The 27,888-nt window shown below is 31.4% G+C and overlaps 1 protein-coding gene across 2 annotated transcripts in view; it reads left to right on the forward strand.

Moving 5' to 3' along the window:
* Window positions 1-27,888, forward strand: part of LOC143072508 (sideroflexin-1-like) — a 54,826-nt gene that overhangs the window by 20,356 nt on the left and 6,582 nt on the right. For both annotated transcript variants that reach the window (XM_076247454.1, XM_076247453.1), the window contains 9 exons: window positions 2,309-2,470; window positions 8,655-8,831; window positions 11,620-11,718; window positions 17,430-17,505; window positions 18,391-18,476; window positions 20,056-20,183; window positions 20,892-20,941; window positions 22,400-22,443; window positions 27,526-27,573. In XM_076247454.1, the coding sequence (XP_076103569.1) occupies window positions 2,313-2,470; window positions 8,655-8,831; window positions 11,620-11,718; window positions 17,430-17,505; window positions 18,391-18,476; window positions 20,056-20,183; window positions 20,892-20,941; window positions 22,400-22,443; window positions 27,526-27,573 (866 nt within the window). In that variant the 5' untranslated portion in view covers window positions 2,309-2,312. The remainder of the gene's footprint in view (window positions 1-2,308; window positions 2,471-8,654; window positions 8,832-11,619; window positions 11,719-17,429; window positions 17,506-18,390; window positions 18,477-20,055; window positions 20,184-20,891; window positions 20,942-22,399; window positions 22,444-27,525; window positions 27,574-27,888) is intronic.

The following is a 27,888-nucleotide window of genomic DNA, read 5'->3' on the forward strand; positions in this document are numbered from 1 at the left end:
ACGCCTCCGGGTGCGGGAATTTCTCGCTACATTGAAGACCTGTTGGTGACCCTCTGCTGTTGTTTTTTATTTGGTCGGGTTGTTGTCTCTTTGACACATTCCCCATTTCCATTCTCAATTTTATAAGTTAAACTATGCCTATATATGTAGGACTCAAATCCATGGTGAGTTCCAAATCTATGGCAGATTCCTAATCTATGGTAAATGTGACGTCATGCCATTCCAAATCTATGGCAGATTTTTTACAATCCTAATCTATGGCAAGTTTTGTAGTTTCCTAATCTATGGCGGATTTTTATTGTTTCCAAATCTATGGCATTTTTTTTGCAAAAAGAAAACAATGCAGTACATATTCGACCAATGACTTGTCTTACGAAAGAGGAAGTATACGACAACGGGAACATGTCTTTAAACATTTGTGAAATAAGCATTCCATAATGGTCAACCAAAAAATGTCATAAATTGTAAATTCATAAACCTTAATACAGACTTCAGGATGAAATGGTGTGCTCTGTAAAAAATAAACATTTTTTTAAACTGTGCATGGTATCTGTTTAATCCATTCATTAAACCAACTAATAAGTCGTTTAACAAACAAGAAGACCGCTTTTTATAAATAAAAATAAAAATAAATAAAAAAGTAACAAATAAAAACAAAATACAGTTTGAATTTTGAAATAATATTTATTTCAGCGATATCGTTAATTCATCTTTTTTATTTGATGTGGATTTAAATCAAATTTGTATCCGGTAATTTGATCTTTCACATTATAAACTTTGCCAGCCGTAGACCGTAGAATACTACCAGAACTCCTTTTAAAAATATGCGATACTGAAAATAGCGGTGCCCTTATTCATCGCGGGCATTGACCGGTACAGCACATCTTGTCCCTCTTCGGAATAGTAGGTCACATTTTCCTTAAAACCACCGGCAAATTTTTGTCAGGAAAATAATTTCATCTTGAATGGTGTTCAAATCTATGGGTTCCGCCATCGTTAGCTGAAGCGAAGATGTAATATGGCGTTATTCAATTGTGACGTTATCTGTTACTCTCTCCCCCAGATCTGCCATAGATTTGGAGGAAACAAAAATCTGCCATAGATTTGAGTTGTTTGGCGTTTGTAACGTCACATTTACCATAGATTAGGAATCTGCCATAGATTTGGAACCCGCCATAGATTTGAGTCCTACATATATATTGTTTAAAGATGTCAATATTACTTTCAAAGCTTGTATAAACAACGATACACACAAAGCAAGCAAGCCAACCAAAGTTTTACTTTGCAAGCATTAGGAAATCAGCTGTAATGATTTTATTCAGTTTGACAAATGTCCGAGCCCGTTAAAAAACGAAAACAAAATGAAAAAACAGTTGCTGACTTCACTACCTTCAAAACAAAGAGAACAGTTTGGAAGTCTAATATTCTGAAATGTGACAAAAATAAATACTTATAGATTTTGTTAACACTGCCATGTATGTAAATATTTCTTCGCCTTTTTTACGAACACAAAATTCAAGGATCACACATTTTCCTTTGATTATCTATACGGAAATTGCTGTACTCGTGAATATTAGCACCGGCTTCTATCGACGGCTTACTTTACACTTGTAAGTTTGTCTCATGGGTAATTGTGTTTTTGGCTGTTGTTTCGTTGCTGTCTGGTGGGCGAATACATGCAATCTCCGTGCCATCATCAAACATATTATTGGCTATATATTGGGTAATTCAAACCCTTTTCTCTTCGCATAGAAACAACTCTTCGTTAATCTGAGCATAGAAGGAATACTTTGTAACAAGAACAATAAATGTAGGATACACAAAATGAAAAACTAAGCGAAATTGTGAATCCTGCATTGCACATAAAATGTGTTGTATTTCAGTAAATAACATGTGTTCTCGGTTGATTGTAAACACGTAGTAGTCCATCATGCATTGTTACTCATTTAGTGGATTGGTCAAAAACCTAGGTAAAAATAAATTGCGTCACATGTAAATAAACAATAACATGTGCCTGAACATTAATTAGTATGCTAATTTATGTTTTTCCATATAAGGTAGTGGTCCAGACCTGTTAAATCACCTGTTGATAATAGCTCTAACAATACCTATTGTACAATTTAAATGGACAAATTGTATTGACAATTTTTTTAACTGGTCTGGCAATAGGTAATTCACAACGGCAAAGGTTATTGGATAAGCACAGTAAAATTTTTGACATCACATTGTTTAATATCATGAACATACACAAATCTAGGAATTGTAGAAACAGTATTAGCAATTTAAAATTTCATGTTTCTCTATACAGAATAATGCAGACTGAGAAAAGAATAAACCTAGAGGAACCTCGGTATGATCAAGGAACATTTACTGGTAGAGCCAGGCATTTTTTTATAACAACCAATCCATTTAATATACTTGCAACCTCACAACAATTAGAGGATGCAAAAGCAGTGGTAGAAAGATATAGGTAGGTATATAGAAAACATAATTTTGATATATATAGAACTACATGTAAAGGTGTCCGATTCCCCCAAACATGTCCATAATATGCAATATTACCGAAACGTATCCATAATATGCAATATTACCCAAACGTGTCCGATTTCATAACCCCAAAACGCGTCTGATAATTGTTATTCGCCCAAATTTGTCCACTTTTAAATTCCAGAATATCTCACGTCTTTTTACATGTATGTCCATAATGACATCAATAACGTTCATGGCAGTTCTATGATGGGGACACAGTTGATTACATGATCATTTATAAGAATTAGTGTGTTCAATGCAGGTTGTTAATGATTATCATAACTGAAAATTTAATCTGTAGCATATGCATGAACTTTTGACTGAAATTGCTTATTGTCCAGTTGCAAGTATTGCATGCTCATTAAGAGCGAACATACAAATAATTTTAGTACAGTTAAATTAATCATTTACTATGTAAATTATTGTGTACTTATTAACTTCAAGAATATTGCACGGCAGGCTTTCAGTAGAATTGACCTCCCTTTTTTTAACAGTTCTGGTATTTTAAAATTAATTTTAGGTAACAAGCATCACTAAAGACACAAGAAGAAGAGACATAACGTCCAGTGTCAAAATATTTTATTTGGTATTTGAACGACATCATGTTAACGATATATACTGTATGTAGGTTCTATTATCATACCGGGAATTTAAGACTAGGCTTTAATTTTTTACGGTTATTTGGGATTAACACTAGTAGGGATTTTAATCTAAAAAGAAGAAATGCGAGTAAAAACTAATTTGTTTATGACCTCAGTAAGAAACTACTTCAATTTCTGTTATGGTATAGATACTGTTTAAAATAAAAGTTGCTGAAATTTAAAAAAAAATGTTGCCTTCCAAAATACAACTGATGGCACATTATAAAAAGTGAATGCTACAAAGCTTTTAATGCTCAGAGAAAAAGGCATAAAGTGATTTATTTTTTTATCTTTTAATGAAATAGTAAAAGATCGTAAAATGAGTATACAATAATAAAAAACAATAACCACATAACCTACATATTTATAATAAACACAAGAATGATAGTTCCAGTAAAAGAAAATGCTTGATATGGACATGTTTGGGTGAATAGACACATTTGGGCATTTATACAAATGACGCCTTTTTACAACTAAACATGTTTTGCAGTTCTTTGACGTTGATGTGGACACGTTTGGGGGAATTGGACACATTTGGGGGAAGGACACATTTCTTAGTGTTGCATATTTATTGACCTTTTTTTATATGATTATTTTAATATTAAGTATTGTACAAGTATTTTTATATTTTAATCTATCACTCTTTCAGAATAGTCCCTTATTCATGTACATATATCATTGTTTGTTGGGAAAGAAGACAACTTTTAGTAAATCTTAATGTACATATATATATTCAATGCGAAAACATTTTTTTTTATTACAACTAGACCTTTTGTGCATTTTTTTAACATCAATAAGGCCATTTGTTTTCTTGTTTGAATTGTTTTACATTGTCATTTTTGGGCCTTTTATAGCTGACTATGTGGTATGGGCTTTGCTCATTGTTGACGGCCGTACAGTGACCTATAGTTGTCAATTTCTGTGTCATTTGGTTCCTTCTAGAGACTTGTCTCATTGGCAATCATACCATATCTTCTTTTTTATCTTTATAGCTTGCTGTTTGGTGTGAGCCAAGGCTCTGTGTTGAAGACCTTATTTTGACCTAATCCTATAATGGTTAACTTTTTAAAACAAATTATGACTTGGATGAAGAGTTGTCACATTGTCACCCATACCATATCTTCTTATATGAGACAATATTGGAAAAAGTCTAATTTCCATGTTCCATCTTTCACCAGCAATTATTTTTTTATTCAACCATCTTTTTGGAAAATTTTAAGTTTCAGTATTAGCTAGAGTATATACCGGTAATGCATCAACTTTTGCCCTTTAAACATTCTTTCTTATATTCTTTCCAATAATATAATAATTTAAACAAGTACACACCCGTGATATCGCGGGTCGGTGACTGAATTAAAATATATAACTATGCCTAAGCCTTATTTTAGTAATTGGTATTGTCATCTGATAAAGTCATGTCGATTATAAGATACACAGTTTTCTCTGCTTTCAAATCTTTCTGTTTGAACCCGTCGACCTTGAACTTATCAATTATTGGAAATATTAATTATTTGGAAAACAAAATTCCAGGCTATCCAGGAATGGGGTATTTTTTAATCAACAGCATTGTCCTATATTAGTTATCTTAGAAAGTCTTGCTGATTGCTGAATAAAGCTACAATAGGGAACAATTTGACAATGATTGAATTTAGTAGTGTAAGCCCTTTGATTATGACCCATGTATATAGCATAATCCTAAATACACCGTTTGGTGGTGCGCCTGTCAAATACGGAACGTACAGATAAGGTAATAGCTAACAGGTGAATATACTATTGGTATCGGTATCTGATTAGACCGGGAACTTGTTAATTATTGGCAATATTAATAACGTGGAAAACAAAAGGGTCTGGAGTGGTGTAATTTTTAATCTACACCATTGTCCTATATTAGTTATATATAGAGTTGAATTCTTTGATTTGTCGTTTTTTTCCCGATGTCGGCTGACAAATTAGACCTCGTAATTTTAGTATTATAGATGTTCAACCCCTCCCTCCTGTTACCACTGGGTTTTTCACCAGTGGAAATGTTTGAAAGACCAAGATTTGACTTTTTGTAATGCAATGAGAAGAGCATCAATTCCTGAATGTATGACTCCACATGTATAGGCGATTGGCAACCAGTTTGAAAAATCCCAACTCCCCAAAGATTTTAGAGAAGAATACCCTTAATATTGTTGTTCTCTCCTGTTACAGCCTTTTTGTGTACCTTCTGAGAATATTCCGTTGTCAGCACTATAACAGTACATGTGTTTTTATAGTATCTTATTGATATGTAGATGGAAGTAAACTTCAACACAATTTGAATAAAAGGACAAAAAGCACTGTGCAAGTCCTTTCTGTTACGTTCTGTCATGTTACCTGATAAAAAGTAACAGCATAGCCATAATCAGTAACAGGAAGTATGTTAAGATAATTTCACTGATGAATCACAAAGTCAATCTACTATATGCCAACCATTTCATTTAATATAAGTTATGAAATCATATTAAATAAATCTCAACATAATATATAGTATATTGAATGAAAAAAAAAAACAGGTTTTTAACTTTTGATAACAGCAGAGAACATTGTGCAATTCAAGTATAGTAGATGGTAACAGAAAAGAATATTTTAGAATTTTTCATTACCCATCCCTAGATTTTCCATGCAGTTCAACTTTTTCCATGATAAAATGATGGAAAATGATGGAAATTTCGTTTTTTTCCATGATTTTCCATGGAATTGCATGGAAAAATAATCCATCTCAGATGGAAAACTTATATGGGTTACTTATTCCATCATTTTCCATGATAAGATGGAAAACTTTCCATGGAATTCCATGGAAAAAATACTTTTTGGATGGAAAATGGAATGGAAAGTAGACTAATAGAACTTTGTAGATGGAAAAGAGGATGGAAAGTGGACTTAGAATATTTTTGAGATGGAAAAGAGGATGGAATCTTGACTTAGAATATTTTTAACATGGAAAAATTATAGAATCTTAACTTAGAATATTTTTGAGATGGAAAGTCATGGAAAAAATGTACACAAATTACATACATTAATTCTTTATCATCAATTAGACAGTGAAAGAAATGTAAAGTGCCATCTGGTTTTCATTGGTCTTTGTGTAGAAGACAGGAAGTGATATGACCATACAGTGTGAGGCCAAATGTAGGGTAGAACATGGATTTATACATTTTTGTGCAATTATTATTACTTAAAACATAAAAATGGTAAATAAACATTATAAATGGATAATCTTTTATTAAAATATATATAAAATATCCAAGATATACGTAAATAACAGTATTCAATTGGGGCTCTTTTAAAAGAAATCAGATAACTCCTCATACATCCCTCAACACATTGAAAATTTGAACTTGCAATGGATATGCAGGCAACAAACAAAGATGTCTTCTCTCCTGAACAAAATGCAAAATTTATATTGGACTTAGATTAAATAGTTCCAAATAGTTCTTGACATCGAATAGTGCAGATTTATTCTCTGATGACTTGCATTCACTGTTGGATTTAGGAGCATATTTTTTGGTAAGTACACTGAATTAGATTCTACCATTTTGAGTGTGTGCAAGCTCCTTTAGTTCAACATAACAACATCATGAAAACACCTATAGAAGATTTTCATTTATAATTATAATGATTGGGTATTAAGACAAGACAAACTGTATATGGTGTATTATAATAACTAATAATCCACTAATGAAGTAATTTGGTTATAAAATTTAAGATCCGTTGAAATTGGTGGCCAAATGAGAAATAGATCAATAAAAGAAAAAAAAAGTGTATCTTTACAGCAAACTGCAGATCAACACTAAGTTCTAAATATATGGAAAATACCAATGGAAACATTTATATACAATAATTATGAAAAAAATAATTATTTAGGACAAAGACTAAAGTTGTCAATCATTATTAATAATGTCATTATTTAAAGAATATCTCTTTATTTATAACAGTTAAATTATTTTTAGGTATCATGAGGAAGAAATGAAACTCCAATAAAATGGTTAATGCTGTTCTACAAGATGGATCTACTGAAGCCTGGTGTTGACATAAGTGACATTTATAACCTTAATTTCTTGATATAAAGGCAGTGCAAACATATACCTATATTGAAAGTTTTTGCTCGTTTATTGTATTTATTATAATACATCAAATGAGTTTGAATTTAAAAAGGTTAAAATGATGGTTGAGTCTATTGCTTATTACTGACCATTGCAAGACTCAAAAGACCTAACAAAACCGAAAAAAGCAAGGCACCTAGTTTTTTTTTTTACCTTCATCATTACAGATACGGTTAAACAGGGTATATTGTCAAAACGTTAATTTGAGCAATTCATTTTATATGGAAATGATGGAAATATTTCCATGGAATTCCATGGAAAAAGAAATTCTATGTAATATATTTCCATGGAATTCCATGGAAAAACATCATGGAAAATACTTTCCATGGAATTCCATGGAAAATGTTTCAGATGGAAATATTATTATTTCCTTTTTTCTCTTTTTATTTTCCATGGATTTCCATGGAAAACAGGTTCCAATACTCCATGGAATTCCATGGAAAAATATTCCATGGAATTCCATGAAGTTTTCCATGATAGATGATGGAAAATCTAGGGATGGGTACCTAGGCAGATTTTCCATCTTGCAAATACAGTTTCAAAAGATAAATGACATTGTTTGCTATTATCTTCCAATTGTGACCAATTTGAAATGATGTATTTTTCTTAAACTATGAAATAATTAAAGCACTTGTTTTGAAAAAAAAAATCCTTCCTGTTACCAACACTGTCCTATTACTTGTCCTGTTACTCATGATTCTTTCATGTTACCGACATATCAGACTATATTTTAGTATATTTCTTAACCTTTTGTATTGAAAATGCTAAAATAGATAATTGGCATTTCATTTTTTAATAAGCTATTGCAGGATATACCACAAATAGTATCTTTAACTTATTTCTTATTCCCATTAGAAAATTTATAAAATTTACTTTGGTAGTTCATGAAAGAACTGGAATTTGTTTGTACCATTTTTAAAATTACAATTATTACCTTATTTCACAATTGTTTGAATTACAAACAACAGTTCCTATATCCTTAATGTGTGTACTTTGATTTGAGCTATTAAAATACCGGTTCAAAAGACATTTTTTTTGGAGTTTTCCTATACCAAAAATTAGACATTTTCAGATATTGTCTCATATATCTATAGACTATAATATGATAAGGACTTTGTACATGAAGTGCTAGCATACTACATTGTAGTAATATTTTTATTTTGGTCTATTTATTTGTATTACAAGATTTAAGTCTGAGGAACATAAGCCGATAAAAAATTGTGCCACCAAGCTTATCCTTTTCAATGGTAATATGCAGATCATAGACTATGGATGAAGTCTCTTTTCAAATATTTTACTAAAACATATACAGTTATGCTACAATTTCATGCTTTTTCAATGTATTATTTACTTTTAGAAAAGGGGACACATTAGGTGCACTCAATGTATCACCTGATCAGTTGTGGCAGGCAAAACATTTATATGATTCTGCTTACCATCCGGATACAAAGGAGAAAATGTTCTGGGCAGGAAGGATGTCAGCTCAGGTTCCCATGAATATGATCATCACTGGATGTATGATGACTTTTCACAAGTAAGTTAGATTAGATTTTTATACTACTGATAACGTGGATTCATTTTTATTTGGGATTTTGTGGATACATTTGAACCATGAATTTAAATGTTCAAAAAGTAAAAAAAATTGGCTAGTATTTACTTTCAGGTGTCTGATGTTAACAGGTTTAACTGGTGTTTATACAAAATTCTCAGAAATGATCCTGAATATGTTTAATTGTCATTTGTTCCATGTTTGCATTGTGTTCTGATTCTTTGTAAATATTTTTCGGGTAAATTTATTTCTGTTTGATGTGATGCTGTTCTAATCTTATTTTAATTGTCTGTTGTTTATACTGTATCTTTTCTTTGGTAATCTGTTATGTAATAGGGAATTTCCCGGAAATGTGTGTTAACACCTGAGCAAACATCCAACCTCATATCTTTTTGCAAATTCTTTGACCTGACAATTAAACCATCCTAATGTAACTTTCTGCCCTATATTTCAATTTTGCAAATAAATGTGTCAGTGAACAAAATCCCCAAAGTCACACATAATGAGTTCATAGTAATTCATAGTAATTTAAATAATTTAATTACCCCTGATTTCTTTCAGAACACACCATTTGAACTCATGATATGTAAAATTAAGGATTTATTGCTCACATTATTATCGACCTAATTTTTCCTGCGATGACCTATCTTGTAAATAAACTCCTGGGAAATACTGTGTAGCAATGCCATTGGTATCCATGTTTGAATTAAACATAAATCATAATTTAATTACAACTTTTATTTATATATATACATCACAATTATAATTTGGCCCTTGGGGAAACTACTCAGCTAAAAAATTTAATTTTTTGCTCCATGCCTAAACCAAGAGCCTAGCTATGTGCATACTGAAAGTAGCAAAGTATAGACCCCTGGCTTGACATCACACCAATCCAATTGGAACGATGGTTCAAAATAAATGCATGAGGCTATGAGGAAGCCTATGAGGCTATCATTCCTAGAGGCTATCATGCCTATGAGGCTATGAGGAAGCCTATAATGAGACAATCAGGAAGCCTATAAGGAGGCTATGAGGAAGCCTAGAAGGATTGATGTTGAATTGGTGTTGGAATGAATTTGTATGTAATTTGACAGTTTTCCCCAAATTCTTGGGGGATGAGTGAAATTTTTGAAACAACCAGTGATAAAATTTCATAAATGTCCATAACACAGATGGTAACAGCTGATGACATGATTTGGTGGATTTTATTGATATTTAATGAATGGCTATTATCTATTTTGAATTTATTGAACCATAAAACTAATTTTTGACTCTTCACATTGAATAATCCGCGAAGCGGATTATGTAAAATGTGAAGAGTCAAAAATTAGTTCTATGGTTCAATAAAATCAAAATAAATTATTGCCATTCATTATAAATAAATTTCTATCAAAAATAAGGCTCAACGAACTTTTTATATTATGTATATTAACAATAACAATGTACACACATGTTGGCGTATGAATACACAACGTCAGAGTGGGCGTGTCGCCATCAAAATTGACAACATTGAAAATAAAACTAATAATTTTAACCAATCAGAAGACAGTAAAAATACCAAATTTATTTATTTGGTAATGAATAGAAACCATAAATAAATTCCATATATACAATATTTTGTTTTTGGTAAAAAGATATGAAAAATTCATGTAACTTATCTATTTCTCAATTATGTGAATGCTAAGTCTGACTTGTTGCATTAAATTGATTTAAAAAAAGAGAAACTGGTCTTATGCTTTCTAGTTTTTTATGCCCCACCTACGATAGTAGAGGGGCATTATGTTTTCTGGTCTGTGCGTCCGTCCGTCCGTTCGTCCGTCCGTCTGTCTGTTCGTTCGTCTGTCCCCCTTCAGGTTAAAGTTTTTAGTCAAGGTAGTTTTTGATGAAGCTGAAGTCCGATCAATTTCAAACTTAGTACACATGTTCCTTATGATATGATCTTTCTAATTTTACAGCCAAATTAAACTTTTGACCCCAATTTCACTGTCCACTGAACATAGAAAATGAAAGTGTGATTTTCAGGTTAAAGTTTTTGGTCAAGGTAGTTTCTGATGAAGCTGATCAAGTCCAATCAACTTGAAACTTAGTACACATGTTCCTTATGATATGATCTTTCTTATTTTAGTCAAGTTAAATTGTTGACCCCAATTTCACGGTCCACTGAACATAGAAAATGAAAGTGTGAGTTTCAGGTTAAAGTTTTTGGTCAAGGTAGTTTTTGATGAAGTTGAAGTCCAATCAACTTGAAACTTAGTACACATGTTCCCTATGGTGTGATCTTTCTAATTTAATGCCAAATTAGATTTTTTACCCAATTTCACGGTCCATTGAACATGTAAAATAATAGTGCGAGTGGGGCATCCGTGTACTTTGGACACATTCTTGTTCTCACATAAAATATATTATCTCATAAGAGATATTCAAATCATTAAAAATTCATGTAATTTCTTCTGAAGTACAGGTGTATTGTAAATGTAAGATATGCAAACACACAACTATAATGTCACGTTCATTGGAGCTTATTTTCTCTAACCAGAAAGTCACTGGCAAATTGTTTCTTTCTATTTGTTGATATAATGAGAAAATTGGACAATATTTTTATCATTTATTGTACAATCTTTAAAATTGTTATCATCGAGGGCACAAAACTTACATAACAAAAGCAATAAAAAAAAAATTAAAATACCAAAAAAGAACATCTAAACAGACAGAGTGACATCTACTCACCACAAGGATAACCTTGATATTAAGAAGTAAATCTGATATATTGCAGGTCCCCACAAGGCATCATATTTTGGCAATGGTTTAATCAGAGTTTTAATGCTGTAGTAAATTACACAAACAGAAGTGGAGATGAGCCTATATCTAAAAAGTAAGTTACAATACTTCATACTTTTTTTGGTTTGATTCATAATACAAATGTTTTTTTCTTTATCATTGAATGAAGATAATCAATGCTTAGGATATAACTGTATTGTATTTTAAGCTCCGATGGCATCAATTGTGGATTTGATGGCCGCAAATTAAGTTTACTGGCGACGCGTTAGCGGAGACAGTTAACGGGTATTTGTGACTATCAAATCCCCAATTGATGCCATCAGAGCTTAAAATACAATATTGTTATCTCCATTCTAATGAAACTGACAGAAAACAACGTTAAAACATGTTTTTAAAATCTGTCATATGCCGTCTTGCGCGTACATCCCATAGCATCAATAGTCAATTGATGCCATGTAAATAAGTGACGTTATCCAATCAAAATGAACGTTACAAACATTGTTGCATTAGAATTTAAAATATTCTAATGAAAAAATACTTCTTACGTTTGAGAATTCAGAATTCTACCTAAGTTCATATGAATGAAAGTTGAATTTAAAGGCTTTTTATGTTTTGGGAGGCGACTTTCCTGATATGGAACTTGCGCCCTATTTAATGGTTTTTTATGTCCACTGGCAAATTTAAATGGATATTCAAAATCAAGATGATAATTTTGTTACTGTAATGTGAATATAAGCCGTGCTTTGCACTAGGCTGACATACCAACATGCTGGTGCACAAGGTAACAGTAATTGCGAACCCTATGATACTTTTCCATAGATTCACCTGCAAGTTACCTCTTGATTTAAACTTTTGCAAGTTCTATTGTCCCATCTAACAAATACAATAGCTTTTGTTCTCTGTGAAGTTTATTCAACAGGACCTTTAAATTTTTTCCAAGAGAAATCTATCACTCATTGATTAATTTACCTGAACAAAAAATTGAACTGTCAATGATGAAAATACATGTACAAATAAGGAATTACAAAACTGCATGTGATGTTGTATTTATTCAATATCAATAACACATTTTCAATTTATTTGATATAAACACTGATATAAAAATTAAAAGTTGATTTCTGATCAAATTTCAATATTTTACCTATAAAAATTTGCTTTTTTAGTGTGTTCACAATTAAAATTTGAAAATGATAATGTTTGAATTAAGATCTTCATAAATGTATTCTTTATAACTGAATAACCACAAAAAACATGCATATTCTTTGGAACAGTAGTAAAAAAAAAAAATCAGAAATAAACTTTTTATAATTGAATCAGTGTTTATATTGAACAGATTGAAAATATATTATTGATATTGAATAAATACTGTATCACATGCAGTTGATGCCAGTTTATACATGTTTTTCAATCAACAAAGAGGATATTATTTTGGTCAGGTAAATTAATCAATGAGTGATAGATTTCTCTTAGAAGAAATTTAAAGGCCCCAAATGAATAAACTACACAGAGAACAATAGCTTTTGTATTGATTCAATGGGACAGGTAAACTTACAAAAGTTTAAATACCTTGGTCAAGAGCAGACCGCTCTGTAGTAAACTTCGTTTTGGTTCGCAATAACAGGTAGAAATGTTACTCAGCACAATATTCTAACTTCAAACAAGCCTGTCTTTGCTTTAATCTGGAATGCTGTTTGTTAAGAATGAAAGCAGCAAATCCTAATTTTCGTGTTTGGTTTGACCACTTGGAGAATTGAGAACTGAACCCAAATATGATGAGTTGATAACAAGCATCTGGGCAGTAGGAAGGTTTTGTCAAGAGGGGGTGCAAAGGGGGTGGATGTGGGAGGGGTAATGGATAATCCAATTTCAGGGTTTTATGTGTTTTCAGAACGTTAAATACATGATTATCCATACTCTTCCAATAAGCTTTTAAACGGTTAATAGGCTGATATTTAATTGAAGAAAACGTAGACACCATTGATCGCACAGAAGGTACTTTTCATTTTAACATGTTAAATATATATATAACAGTGGTACCTTTCAAAGTTAACATTTAGATTTCATATATATGATAAAAACAATGCACACATCACTTTTGTTCCGTAATTATTTCGGATAAAATATATTATTCTTATATACACATAAACCTACTGGCATTTTATCATGATCTATTTGGAGATTTTAAAGACAACATGGTTTCATATGTCTTTCAAGTTTACTTTTATTATGCACACATAATGTGTTCATAATTAAAGTAAACTTAATAAGACGAATTCCATGAATGACGTACGTGTATCTTATTACAATATGATGGATTATAAAAAAAACAAGCATCTTTTAAAATCCTTAAAAAAAAACATAGTTGATTCTCTCTGAAAATTTCTCAATTTAAGATTTTGTCCTTTGACGGATACATGATAAGCTTGGCAAGGGGCGATTCTAATCCCACAAATCTCATTTTAACACCCTCCTCGGTCGCCTTTATATTCGCCTGTCCCAAGTCAGTAGTATTTTGGTCATTGGCGAAGCATTTAATTTTTTATAAGTTTTGGAAAAGGAATACCAACGATACAAGAAGCATTTTTTTAATAAGAATTTGGGAAATTATGCTGTGCTTTAAGGTTAAGGCTTTTGGGTTTAACTTTTGTTTTATTTGACCTACAGAGCTGTAAGTAAGAAGTTCTTGTTCTTTTGAGAAGTAGTTTACGTTGCCAGTTCTAAATAACTTTTTTGTGTTACATTTAGTAGATAGGGGATTGTGACTGTCTTCGTGTCATATTGGGTCTTTTTTCAACATGTTCTATGTGATAGAAAAAAAGATTAAGCTATTAAATTGTATGTCAATGTCACATCTATTACAAGTAGTTATTTAACCCTTACCAGAATACGGCGTATTGGTGCAATTTTGACGCATTACTTAAAATTTCCAACATATTAAATGAAAAAAAATATCATTTACATTGTACTAATTACATTTAGCATTCGTAATTTAAACGAAACTGTAGAAAAATATTTCTTCTTTAAAATTATATCTCATTTTCTCGCTTTGTTCTTTCTGCTTTCCAATATTTAAAATAAATCGTATTACACTCCCAAATTGAAAGACATGTTTTGACAGAATAATAAAATTAAAAACTGAAATTTCGAAAAATCGTAGAAAATTCAGAAATGTTACCAGAAACTAAAAAGAAGTGCTTAATGCTTAGTATAAGGTTTCAGCATCATAATGATGAATCAACTATTTTGTTTTGCACTTCGTAGTTGTCGAGCTTTTAGAGAAAAATCAAAACACTGTATTTTTTGTTTTGCAATCCGGATGGAACTCAATCAAGTTTCAAGACTGAGGTCTATATTAATAAGAATTTGTATGATAAATATTACAAACATATGTTCGATGAGGCATTAAAATGATTTCTAAGTCCTTGCCGTTTCACGGAATAGTCTCTTGATTTTGGGCTTCTCACTCCTTTATATCTTCTCAAGCAAGATGACCCCGTGAATTTAAAAGATCGATCTATATGACAGGAAATGGACCTCCATCATGATTCTTTATATAACGAGTCAGACATGGATTATAGGTGTATTCCTCGAATGCCAACATTTTATATGTTACCTATTCCTTGAATGCCAACAAAAATATTTCAATAGATGTTTATATAATAACAATAGGTGTTTTTATAAGTATTTAACTGTTAAAAATAATTAATGAACTTTATAGAAATGCAACATTTTATCACTTTCTCATAAGGAAAAATAGTAGATTTTAGGGGTAAAATTATAATGAATTTTAAAGAAATAAAGAAAATTAAAACGTTTTATTACTTTTTATCAAAAAAATATGTTTGGAATGAATATGTTAATATCATAAGAAATATTAAAATTTTTAATGAAATTTTAGTTTAATACAATTTTTTCAAACTAAAAAAAGGATATAAGAGAATTGTTTAGTTCCATATCATTTTAAATATTTTATTAGTTAATATAAACTATATGAAGATTGCAGTTGTACAATTAATTAAATTTAAAAAATAACTAATATAAAAAAAGAAGATGTGGTATGATTGCCAGTGAGACAACTATCCACCATAGACCAAAATGACACAGACATGAACAACTATAGGTCACTGTACGGCCTTCAACAATGAGCAAAGCCCATACCACATAGTCAGCTATAATAGGCCCCGATAAGGCAATGTAAAACAATTCAAACAAGAAAACCTTAATGGCCTTATTTATATAAAAAAAATAAACGAAAAACAAATATGTAACACATAAACAACCAACAACCACTGAATTACAGTCTCCTGACTTGGGACAGGCACATACATGAAAAATGTGGCGGGGTTAAACATGTTAGCGGGATCCCAACCCTCCCCTAACCTGGGACAGTGGTATAACAGTACAACAAACTATAAAAATCAGTTGAAAAAGGCTTAACACATCAGATGGACAAAATACAAGTGGACGTGGCTGGGTACTTATACATCCCGACACAAAAAGACGCAATGAACAGATCTGAGAGTACTCGCAGTTATCTGACAGCTAGTTCAAAGCCAGTTAATTTGATAACTTCTAAGCTGGAAACTCTACAATAGTTTCAAGAAAATTCATGAAATATGGTAAAAAGAATTCAGATGAGTTGCGAACATGACAAACAACTAAACAATGTTATTTTACGAATCACTTACAATAAAAAAGGTTGTAATTATATAACCAAGAAAAATATCCTGAACAAACTGAAATAAACAAAATAGTAATCGAACACGAGATACAAAGTTTCAAGAAATTTAATCAGTCATATGGTAGGATATTACAGCACACACAACTATAAAAATATTGAAAACAAACCTTCAAAGTCCAAAGAGTCTATTGTAAAATGTGTGCAAACTGGAATTCCTTACAGTCCTGACAATATGCACATATTGACTTTGTGATGCAACACTTTTGACAGTTTCATTTTAAGAGAATCCATTCTGTTCAAGCAGGAGCAGCAAAATATGATTTTTAACAACTTCACAAACATGAACTAGATTTAGCTAACTGTATTTACCTATCTGTTTAATTAGTGTGATTGTTTTGATAAGCATGCACTTTTGTTGTGATAACTACTTGCACATATATTCCTTGAACGCCAACATAATTTTAAAGGTAAATTGTCGGTAGATAAAAGGATGTTGGCATTCAACGAATAAACCGGATTATTATCTGGTATCCCGTGTGATCTCAATATACAATTCCTTGACCCCAATAAACAATTTTGAGATTAGGAGAATCTTTACTACAAGGCTACCATACGTACTTCTTTGTATAGATTGCAAATATGAGTTGGCAGATCTAATGTAATTTCTAGATAATAAAATTGAGAATGGAAATAGGGAATGTGTCAAAGAAACAACAACCCGACTATAGAACAGACAACAGTAGAAGGCCAGCCATAGGCCTTCAATGCAGCGAGAAATTCCCTCACCCAGAAACGTCCTTCAGCTGGCCCATAAACAAATGTATATGCTTGTCAGTCAGTAATAATGGACGTCATACTAAAGATGATCTCTCAAACTGTATCATTATTCTGTGACAGAAAGATCACGGTAACCCGTCAGCGTCGAGGACAACTGCTCATCCATGCCTGAAAATTCTTCCAATGTTTTTTTTTTTTTTTTTGAAAGAGGGGGTGCAATCACACCCGACGGCCTTGAGCATGCTGTTAAAAATTGCATTGCTTAAAAAAAGTAATTGTCACATCTTTAGCCAGATAATGGATTTTAGCAGTGTATTACAAATAAGTATTTATAACCATTATTTCAGACAGTTGGGCTTATCTTATGTAGGAGCTTCAGCAGGTGCTATTGGTACAGCTATGACTATCAAGAGTCTTGTAAAGGTACTTATACATTTCTAACAAATAACAATCAAACATACATTCATAACTTCATACAATTATCTGAAAAAACTGGACATCTTTTCCATCCTTGGATCACAACCATTGTGCCATTTACTCATCAACCTCATTACAATCTAATGTATTTAATACAACTTTGAATTTATTTGAAATGGGTTAAAACAAATAAACTCAGAACCTCTCAGTATTCATTGATATGTCTAAAATTAATACTTGAGCTTATATCAGAATGACATTGAATATTTATTAGCAATTTTATCTACATTAACTTACCACCTCTCTAATTTGTATATTTTATAAGTAAAGAAATGTTTTGTTGATACTAATTTTTAGCTGACTATTCCGAAGGAAATGTGAGCTTTTGCCATCACTTCTTGTCCGTAATCTTCCATCGTCATCGTCCTTAAGGTGTAAAATATTTCAAACATCTTCTTCTCTGAAACTACTGAACCAATTCCAACTAAACTTAAGCTGAATGATCCTTAGGGTAACTAGAATAAAGAATGTGTTTATTTTCTGTTTTGCCAAAAAACATGGCAACTATGGCTAAAAATCGGGTATAATGCAGTTTTTTTGCATATCTCAAAAACAAAAGCATTTAGAGCAAGTCTGACAAGGAGTAAAAGTGTTCCTATTGTTAAGTTCTATCAACCAGAAATAATCTATTAATCCATTGTTAGAATTGGTAATTTTATGGAAATTTTGCAGTTTTTGGTTATCTTGAATATTATTATAGATAAAGGTAAACTGTTAATAGTAAAAATGTTCAGCAAAGTAAGATCTACAAATAAGTTTTATATAATCAAAATTATCAATTGACCCCTAAAGGAGTTATTGCCCTTTTACACAATTTTCTTTTACTTACAGAGATTTCCACCAATTGTTGCCAGATTTGTTCCTTTTATTGCTGTGGCATCTGCTAATTGTATTAATATACCAATGATGAGAAGTAGGTAAGTCAATGGCATATGATAACTCCTGCTAACAGAATACCTATTCCTATGATTTGAATTAGGTAAGTCACGGGCAATAACTGTTGATTTCAGTCTACCTATACCTATGACATGAAGTAGGTAATTCAAGGTCAATAACTGCTGCTAACAGTAAAGCAATGATGTGAAGTAGATAAGTCTAGGGCAATAACTGCTGCTTACTATATACCTATTCCTATACCTATGATGTGAAGTAGGTTTGTCAAGGGCAATCAATAACTGCTGCCAACTGGTTATACATACCAATGATCAGAAGGAGGTGAATACTTATAGATTATAACATGGCATTTTCCATATTGGCCCTGTTTCAGCCCTAGACTCCCATATTAAGCCAGAGGGCTTTAGCCTGAGGGTTTGATATGGGTTGAAGACTAATACCAGGGCACATATGGAAAATGACATGTCATAATCTATTTATGACATATTTTCAAGCTGTAGAAAAAAGAGAGCTAATATCAAATTATGTTTAATGGTTTCAACAAAAAATCAATAAATATTTGAAGAAAAAGAATTCTTGGCACGATATGGGTTTTGACCCAGAGGGCAAATAACCAACTTATAAATAGTTTTTAATTGACAGGTTACAAGAATTCAAAGTTTGGGGATTAATATGGATTTTCGAGGGCTGATATTGATATTGGCCCCAAGGGTAAATAACCAACCTTGATTTCCGGCTATTATTGGGCATGCAAAAACGTACATGTGAGAACAAAATGTTTGATAAAGGACAATAACTGCTGCTAATATACAAGTTTACCAATGATGAAAAGTAGGTTAATGTACAGCTTGTAAGAAGAACAATCTTTGAAACAGGTGACCACCATTCTTTATTTTAAAAGCAACACCTCAGCTTCAATACTACAAGAACTAACTACCATTCAATTGCTCAAACTTAGAATAGATGATAGATGGTCAGATATAAAAATGAATAATGCCACACTGTAGTAAGGTAAAGAACTTACATTGCAGAGCTGTTACTCGTGACAATGAAACTGCTTAGGCATACGTTTTGGATGTTTGGTAAAAAGAAACCAACATTTTAATTTACAGTGCTTTGTCACTGAGACTAACCATTGCTAGTTGCTCTGTATATTTCCAGTATTTGTCTATTCATTTTTGGTTATAACCTTAAAACATATCTGACTATTAATTTTTGGTTATAACCTTAAAACATTTTCCTAGGAACATGCAATTCGTAAGTATAATGCATATGGGTAGTGGAGTAGCAATTTTGTAGTTAAAGTTCAATCAACACTAAAAGTAGACTGTTGAAAGGAGTGAATACAGTCATAGATTTCATTAGTAGAAATAATATCTGGTTTAAATGTTCATCAGATGGTGGTTTCAGAAATTAAAAAAATTACGAAATTTCATTAAGGTGAAGTACCACAAATAACTACCTGGCAGGTAAACATACTGTTTTGGGGCATAGTGATTTTATTTTCTTACTGAAGATTTTAAAAGTATGACATAGTAAAAAATATGTGTTGATGATACTTAAGGGTATTAATTATACATGCATGACTTGTATTTATTACAGGGAATTATTAGAAGGTATACCTGTGTATGATGCTGATGGCAACAGAGTTGGAGAATCTAAAAAGGCAGCAGAAAAGGCCATAGCGTTAGTTCTGTTTTCTAGAATTTGTATGGCAGCTCCTGGAATGTGTAAGTGTATTACATTTTAATATTGAAACAAATTTTATTATTCCAGTAATTGTTATAAAACATGTGACATGTAGGGGCCTTGGTGGCCAAGTAGTCTAAGTAGTATTTTATTCGCTAGTCAGTCAACACTGAAGTTGTTAGTTCAAACCACGCTCTTGTGGTTGCACTTGACTCAAATCTTAATTGACTCAGATTGTCAGTTTTCCTATAGAAGGTCAGGTTTTCTCCGGCACTCTGGCTCCCTCCAACCATAAAAACTGACTGCCACAAAAAAGCCAAAAAGTGGCGCTTAAAAGTGACATAAAACATCAACAATCAATCAATCAATGTGTCATTTAAGAATGATACTAACAAAATATAAAATATATGACATAATTGACATTAAAAAAAAATCATCTCTTTAACAATAGAGTCATGAGTGCAGTGACACATGCAGGTGAATGAGGCATAGGAGAAGTTTTAAAAGTTCTGTTTATGATGCCCTGGAAAAGGTTATCACAATTAATTGTTTCTATAGATTTGATGAAGTAATTTGGTGTTTTACAGGATCATATGTTGAACTGTAGTAAAGAAGACTGAATCTTTGTCCTGGTCATTTAAATGATCACATAGTGTATTATGACAATGAAGCTTTTATTTGTAAATCTCATAACTGTATTGTGAAATTGTGATAAAATAGATATGTAGAAATATTTTTTTATTTTACAGTAACCCCACCATTTATAATGCATGCTCTGGAAAGCAAAGCTTTCATGAAGGTCAGTTAATATGACTTTTATATGTGATAAAAAAGCGTTTTTCATAAATTATGTGAACCAACACTAACTTACTCCACAGACTAGTTTGACATCTTTTTCTTCTGCTCTTCAAAAAAGTACAATTTGTTAAGCTCAGTCAATTATTGAAATAGCATCATGTGCAATATCATTTTCATATTCTATTTATAGTTGTGTTTCTCATTTGAGGTGCATAATAGTCCATTTGCCAATTTGATTCTGTTATTACACACTTTTTACACGAATTATCTCCCTTTGTCACCTGTAGACTGGTTCTATACCAGACAAAATTGGCTATTGCCAATGCAAAGCATGATGAATTGAAAGTGATGTATCGGCGGTTTACTCACTTTTCATGAAAAGTAATTTCTGATGTCAAAAGTATTAAGCTGAACAACAAATTAATGTAATTAAAAGATTTGAAAACATTAAAGATTACTCACATTACGCACAGGTAAATTTTCTCTTTCTGCTAGCTCTCCATTGTAAATAAAAATTAGTGTCTCTCATAAGGGAGACAACTTTTAAAATAGGGATCTCTAAACACAGGGTTAATAACAGTAATTGGCAAATGGAGTATAAGGGATATTGGCCAATATAATTTTCTCTGAAGTTGGGAATATTTTTTAAAGTTATAACTAGAATGACTATGAAGTACTGATAGCATGATAACAGCTCCAGAATATGAGCTGCATAGATTTTAATTTAGTATTTGACCTTCAAATTAGAGCATGTTTTTCGTTCAGATATTATTGCAAAGCTGTTATATTGTAAATGGCTAAATCTCTTTTAGCTTATCCATATATATTTTAAATTCAAAAAAATAAATTAAATACAAATTACTCCATCTATGTGTATGCATATTTCATCTATTTATATGTAAATGCTTATATAATAAACTGCAGTCAAATTTTTAAGGTGCTTATCATATTCTTTCAATTGTAAAAAAATATATATACATAAATATCTAGGAATTGGTTGCTGTGGGAGTTAACTACCCTTATATCTAATCAGTTGGTGCTGCATTTCATTTTATGCAGCTAGAAACACCATGTCTATTTAAAGGGGAATAATCCTTACATAAATTGATTGTCTACCATATTAATTTCTCTTCCATGTGTTCAGTGTTCTATTGTGATGTATTTTATTTTATTATTTCATTGTTATAACACAAATCATTGTAATCATTGTATGAAATTTAAAACCCACAAGGGTCCATAATTGGATTATTAAAGTATTCTTATTCTTATTCATATTCTTTAATATTGTGATTCAACTGATTCAATATAAGAGCAAATGTTTATAAAATATAATTTTGATTGTTCTGTAATGATGACAATTATATGTACTACAGTTTTATGAAGTAAGAAAAGGGAAACTTATGTAAAAAATCAAATAAACACATGAATTTTCAGTCATATTATTTTGTTTTCTTTACAGCCATGGTTGAATGCTCCAGTGCAAATTGGACTTGTAGGATTTTTGTAAGTTATTGCGAACCCTATGATAGTTTTCCATAGATTCACCTGCAAGTAACCTCTTGATTCAATCTTTTGTAAGTTCTATTGTCCCATCTAACAAATACAATAGCTTTTGTTCTCTGTGAAGTTTATTCAACAGGACCTTTAAATTTTTTCCAAGAGAAATCTATCACTCATTGATTAATTTACCTGAACAAAAAATTGAACTGTCAATGATGAAAATACATGTACAAATAAGGAATTACAAAACTGCATGTGATGTTGTATTTATTCAATATCAATAACACATTTTCAATTTGTTTGATATAAACACTGATTTAAAAATTAAAAGTTGATTTCTGATCAAATTTCAATATTTTACCTATTAAAATTTGCTTTTTTAGTGTGTTCACAATTAAAATTTGAAAACTATAATGTTTAAATTAAGATCTTCATAAATGTATTCTTTATAACTGAACAACCACAAAAAAAACATGCATATTCTTTGGAACAGTAGTAAAAAAAAATCAGAAATAAACTTTTTATAATTGAATCAGTGTTTATATTGAACAGATTGAAAATATATTATTTAAAATTGAATAAATACTGTATCACATGCAGTTGATGCAAGTTTATACATGTTTTTCAATCATCAAAGAGGATATTATTTTGGTCAGGTAAATTAATCAATGAGTGATAGATTTCTCCTAGAAGAAATTTAAAGGTCCCAAATGAATAAACTACACAGAGAACTAGGTCTTTCCTGTAAAAGTGATGTTTTCGTAATGTACTTTGTACGACCTTTCGTTCGATATACGACAAGCATACCTTCTGAAACTTTTTCGCTTTTAACACTTAATGACCTCATCCGCCTACATTTTTGAGATCGGAATTATGATATATGTAACATAGAGTAGATGAGCTTTCATTTGATATGCGACAACGCCATGTTTAAGAAAGTTTGATTTTTGCACTTAATAACCCTATCCAACTAATTTTTGGAGGTCGGGAATTTGAAATATGAAATGTACGCTTTATGTTCTTTCATTTGAAATGCGACAACCTTACCATCTGAGAAATCTGAATTTTGCACTAAATGACCCCACCCTTCCACCTGGGATGAAAAAGAGGTTTAAAATTTTCATTTTTAAATAGAGTTTATTGAGACCTTCAATTTGATATATCAGATGACCCCATTTGACAAAGTGCCAAAAATGATGCAATATCAACGATATAAATAGAAGTTATGAAACTTATAAAGTCAATGCAAAACATGAAAATTTCAAATTGATTTTTTTGGGTGTTTTTTTCAAAGGAATGTTTTTGGTATTTGTTCAAACATATAACTATGTTAACTTCTTTAATTTCTTTAACATTTTCAGTGGTAAGCTTTTGTTGATTCAGAAATACATGCCGCCGCTTGCAAAATTTCAAACTGCATTATCTCTAAAACGACAATAGATATCTCAAATCTGTTAAATGGTAAATGATCAAAAGTTAAAGGACAACATTATAGAAAAAGAATTTGGACAATTTCAAAGTTTACCAAGGTTGCAATTAATCATCAAATAAATGATGCAATACCAAACTTGAGAACCGAAAGTCGTAGAGACATGGGACTATCACCATTCAACTCAGGACCACTTGACCTTTCAAATATCATAAGGTCAAGGTCATAGTATAATGTGAAGGTCAAGGTGAAATGTCGACATGACCTGACATTGACCTCAAATTGAAGGTCTTGAATTACTGATCATCTTTGCAGTTTATAGTAGGTTAATATCTGTTACTTTTAAAAAGATATACACACAATACTATACTTTTACAAATCATCCCGTTGTAACTTTTGAACAGACAGTCGGACACTTTTGACCTCTGTGTATAAAATGTAGAGCTCGTCGAGAGGAACATTTTATACGCTGTAAGTATGCAGCAAACTCTTATCGTTTTCTTAATATGCAAGCTTGAAATTGCAGCGTAATTTTTTTTTGCACTTAGTGACCTTTGACCTTGGGTGCAAATTAAAGGTCACATGAACTTAAGATTATTGGTGTAGGTCCCAAGTCTTTACAACTTCCGGTTCTTGAGATACAATTTTTCAAAAATTGTGTATATTTTTTCAAGGGAAATAACTCCTTATAAGGGTTAACAACAAAATGATTGTATATGTTTATTATCATTGCCATCTGGTCTTGTACATGTTGCCGTTTTCAAATCGATTCTATCTTGAACACTTTTTGAGAAAAATGTAAAAGAAAGAAATTGCTTCAAGGGGACGTAACTCTCATATGGAATGATGAAATCCTTAGCAGCCTCATATGGTAACACATCATGATGAGATCTAACTATTGTCCAAATAAGGTCATGATATCTTTAAAAACAACGAGGGGGGGGGGGCCATGTCGAAAAAAAACAATAAAATGGAGATAACTTCTTAAGGGGATGTTGAAATCCTACACAGCCTCATCTGGTAATACTTCATGATGAGGTCTACCGATGGTCCATATTTGGTCTTGATAACTCCAATAGAAACGAGGGGAGGCCATGTCAAACAAATGCTGGATGAAAAAAAAAAAAAAACTAGTATCTCAATTGTTAGTAAAACAATTGAAAGGTCTTTCCTGTAAAAGTGATGTTTTCGTAATGTACTTTGTATGACCTTTCGTTTGATATACGACAAGCATACCTTCTGAAACTTTTTGCTTTTTACACTTAATGACCTCATCCGCCTACATTTTTGAGATTTGAAGTATGATATATGTAACACAGGGTAGATGAGCTTTCATTTGATATGCGACAACACCATGTTCTAAAAAGTTTGATTTTTGCACTAAATAACCCCATCCAACTTATTTTTGGAGGTCGGGAATTTGATATTTCAAATGTACACATCATGACCTTTCATTTGATATACAACAACCCTATCGTAAAATAAAATTTATTTTTTGCACTCAATGACCCCATCCAACCTATTTTGGGGGGACGTCAATTTGAAATTTGAAATGTACACTTTATTTTCTTTCATTTGATATGGGACAACCTTACCATCTGAGAAATTTGAATGTTTGCACTAAATGACCCCACCCTTCCACCTGGGATGAAAAAGAGGTTTAAAATTTTCATTTTTAAGTAGAGTTTATTGAGACCTTCAATTTGATATATCAGATGACCCCATTTGACAAAGTGCCAAAAATGATGCAATATCAACGATATAAATAGAAGTTATGAAATTTACAAAGGCAATGCAAAACATGAAAATTTCAAAATGATTTTTTTGTGTTTTTTTAAATGGAATGTTTTTGGTATTTGGTCAAACATATAACTATGTTAACCTCTTCAATTTCTTAAACATTTTAAGTGGTAAGCTCTTGTTGATTCAGAAATACATGCCGCTGCTTGCAAAATTTCAAACTGCATTATCTCTAAAACGACAATAGATATCTCAAATCTGTTAAATGGTAAATGATCTACAGTTAAAGGACAACATTATTGAAAAGAATTGGGACAATTTCAAAGTTCACCAAGGTCACAATTAATCATCAAATATATGATTTAATACCAAACTTCAGAACCGGAAGTCGTTGAGACATGGGACTATCACCATTCAACTCAGGACCACTTGACCTTTCAAATTTCACAAGGTCAAGGTCATAGTATAATGTGAAGGTCAAGGTGAAATTTCATCATGACCTGACATTGACCTCAAATTGAAGGTCTTGAATTACTGATCATCTTTGCAGTTTATAGTAGGTTGATATCTGTTACCTTGGGCTTATTATATAAAATGTAGAGCTCGTCGAGAGGAACATTTTATACGCTGTATGTATGCAGCAAAGTTTTATCGTTTTCCTAATATGTAAGCTTGAAATTGCAGCGTAATTTTTTTTTGCACTCTGTGACCTTTGACCTTGGGTGCATATTAAAGGTCACATGAATTAAAGATTATTGGTGAAGGTCCAAAGTCTCTACGACTTCCGGTTCTGGAAATACAATTTTTCTAAAATTATGTACAATTTTTTAAGGGGAATAACTCTTTATAAGGGTTAATAACAAAATGATTGTACATGTTCATTATCATTGCCATCTGTTCCTGTACATGTTGCCGTTTTTAAATTGATTCTATCTCTTATACGTTTTGAGAAAAATGCAAAGGAAAGAAATTGTTTCAAGGGGATATAACTCTCATAGGGGACGATGAAATCCTATTCAGCCTCACATGGTAATACATCATGATAAGATCTACATTTTGTCCAATTAAGGTCATGATATCTTTAAAACCAACGAGGGAGGGCCATGTTGAAAAAAATCAATAAAAGGGAGATAACTCATAAAGGGGATGATGAAATCCTTAACAGAGTCATTTGGTAATACATCTTGGTGAGGTCTATTGATGGTCCATATTTGGTCTTAATAACTTCAACAGAAACAAGAAGCGGGCATGTCAAAAAAATGTTGGAAGAAAAAAAAGAAAAAAAAGAAAAAAAAAACATTAGGAAAACAATAAGGTCTTTCCCATGTAGGGGAAAGACCTTAAAAAACAGGAGAAAAACAATAAGGTCTTTCCTCGTGGAGAGGAAAGACCTTAAAAAAACATTAGAAAAACAATAAGGTCTTTCCCATGTAGGGGAAAGACCTTAAAAAAAAAACATTAGAAAAACAATAAGGTCTTTCCCATGTAGGGGAAAGACCTTAAAAAAAAAAACAGGAGAAAAACAATAAGGTCTTTCCTCGCGGAGAGGAAAGACCTTAAAAATAGCTATTGTATTGATTCAATGGGACAGGTAAACTTACAAAAGTTTAAATACCTTGGTCAAGAGCAGACCATTCTGTGGTAAGTTTCCATTTGGTTCCCAATAAATCTGAACTAATTCTTTATATGAATAAATCATCTGCTCGATATATATGATACTTTTTTTTCAAACTTTTTTGTTTAAAATATGTGATCAATCTTTATATTTTGACTGACAGCTGATAATGTAAAGTAACAGTTAGCATAAATCCTGATAATCAGTATATATTGAGTACACAACTAGTCATTACAATTTCATTTTATATTTGTTTTGCTGTTAGATAAAAACTAGATACTTTATTTTTGTTTATTTTTAGTTTGTTGTTTGCCACTCCATTGTGTTGTGCATTGTTTCCACAGAAAAGGTATGTTATTTTGTCACATCTGACATTTATTTAAATCTTATATTATTTATTATGACACACTGATAATTTATTTTCTAATTGAAAGATGGTTATGACAGTTATGTAAAATTTCACTCAATCAACTTAGCAAATATATAAATAAATGACATAAAGATTATACTCCAAATATGTAAAAGCATTTTTGTTTTTGTTTTCAAACTTTTTGTCTTTGTTTTAAAATAAGAAGCTGTAATAACACGATTTTCTATACCTATTCAGTTTACTTATGGTGAGTTATCTCCCTTACATATTATTGATTCCTTTAAAAAGGGACAT

Source organism: Mytilus galloprovincialis, chromosome 4 (assembly GCF_965363235.1).
Source record: "Mytilus galloprovincialis chromosome 4, xbMytGall1.hap1.1, whole genome shotgun sequence".
Lineage (NCBI taxonomy): Eukaryota > Metazoa > Mollusca > Bivalvia > Mytilida > Mytilidae > Mytilus > Mytilus galloprovincialis.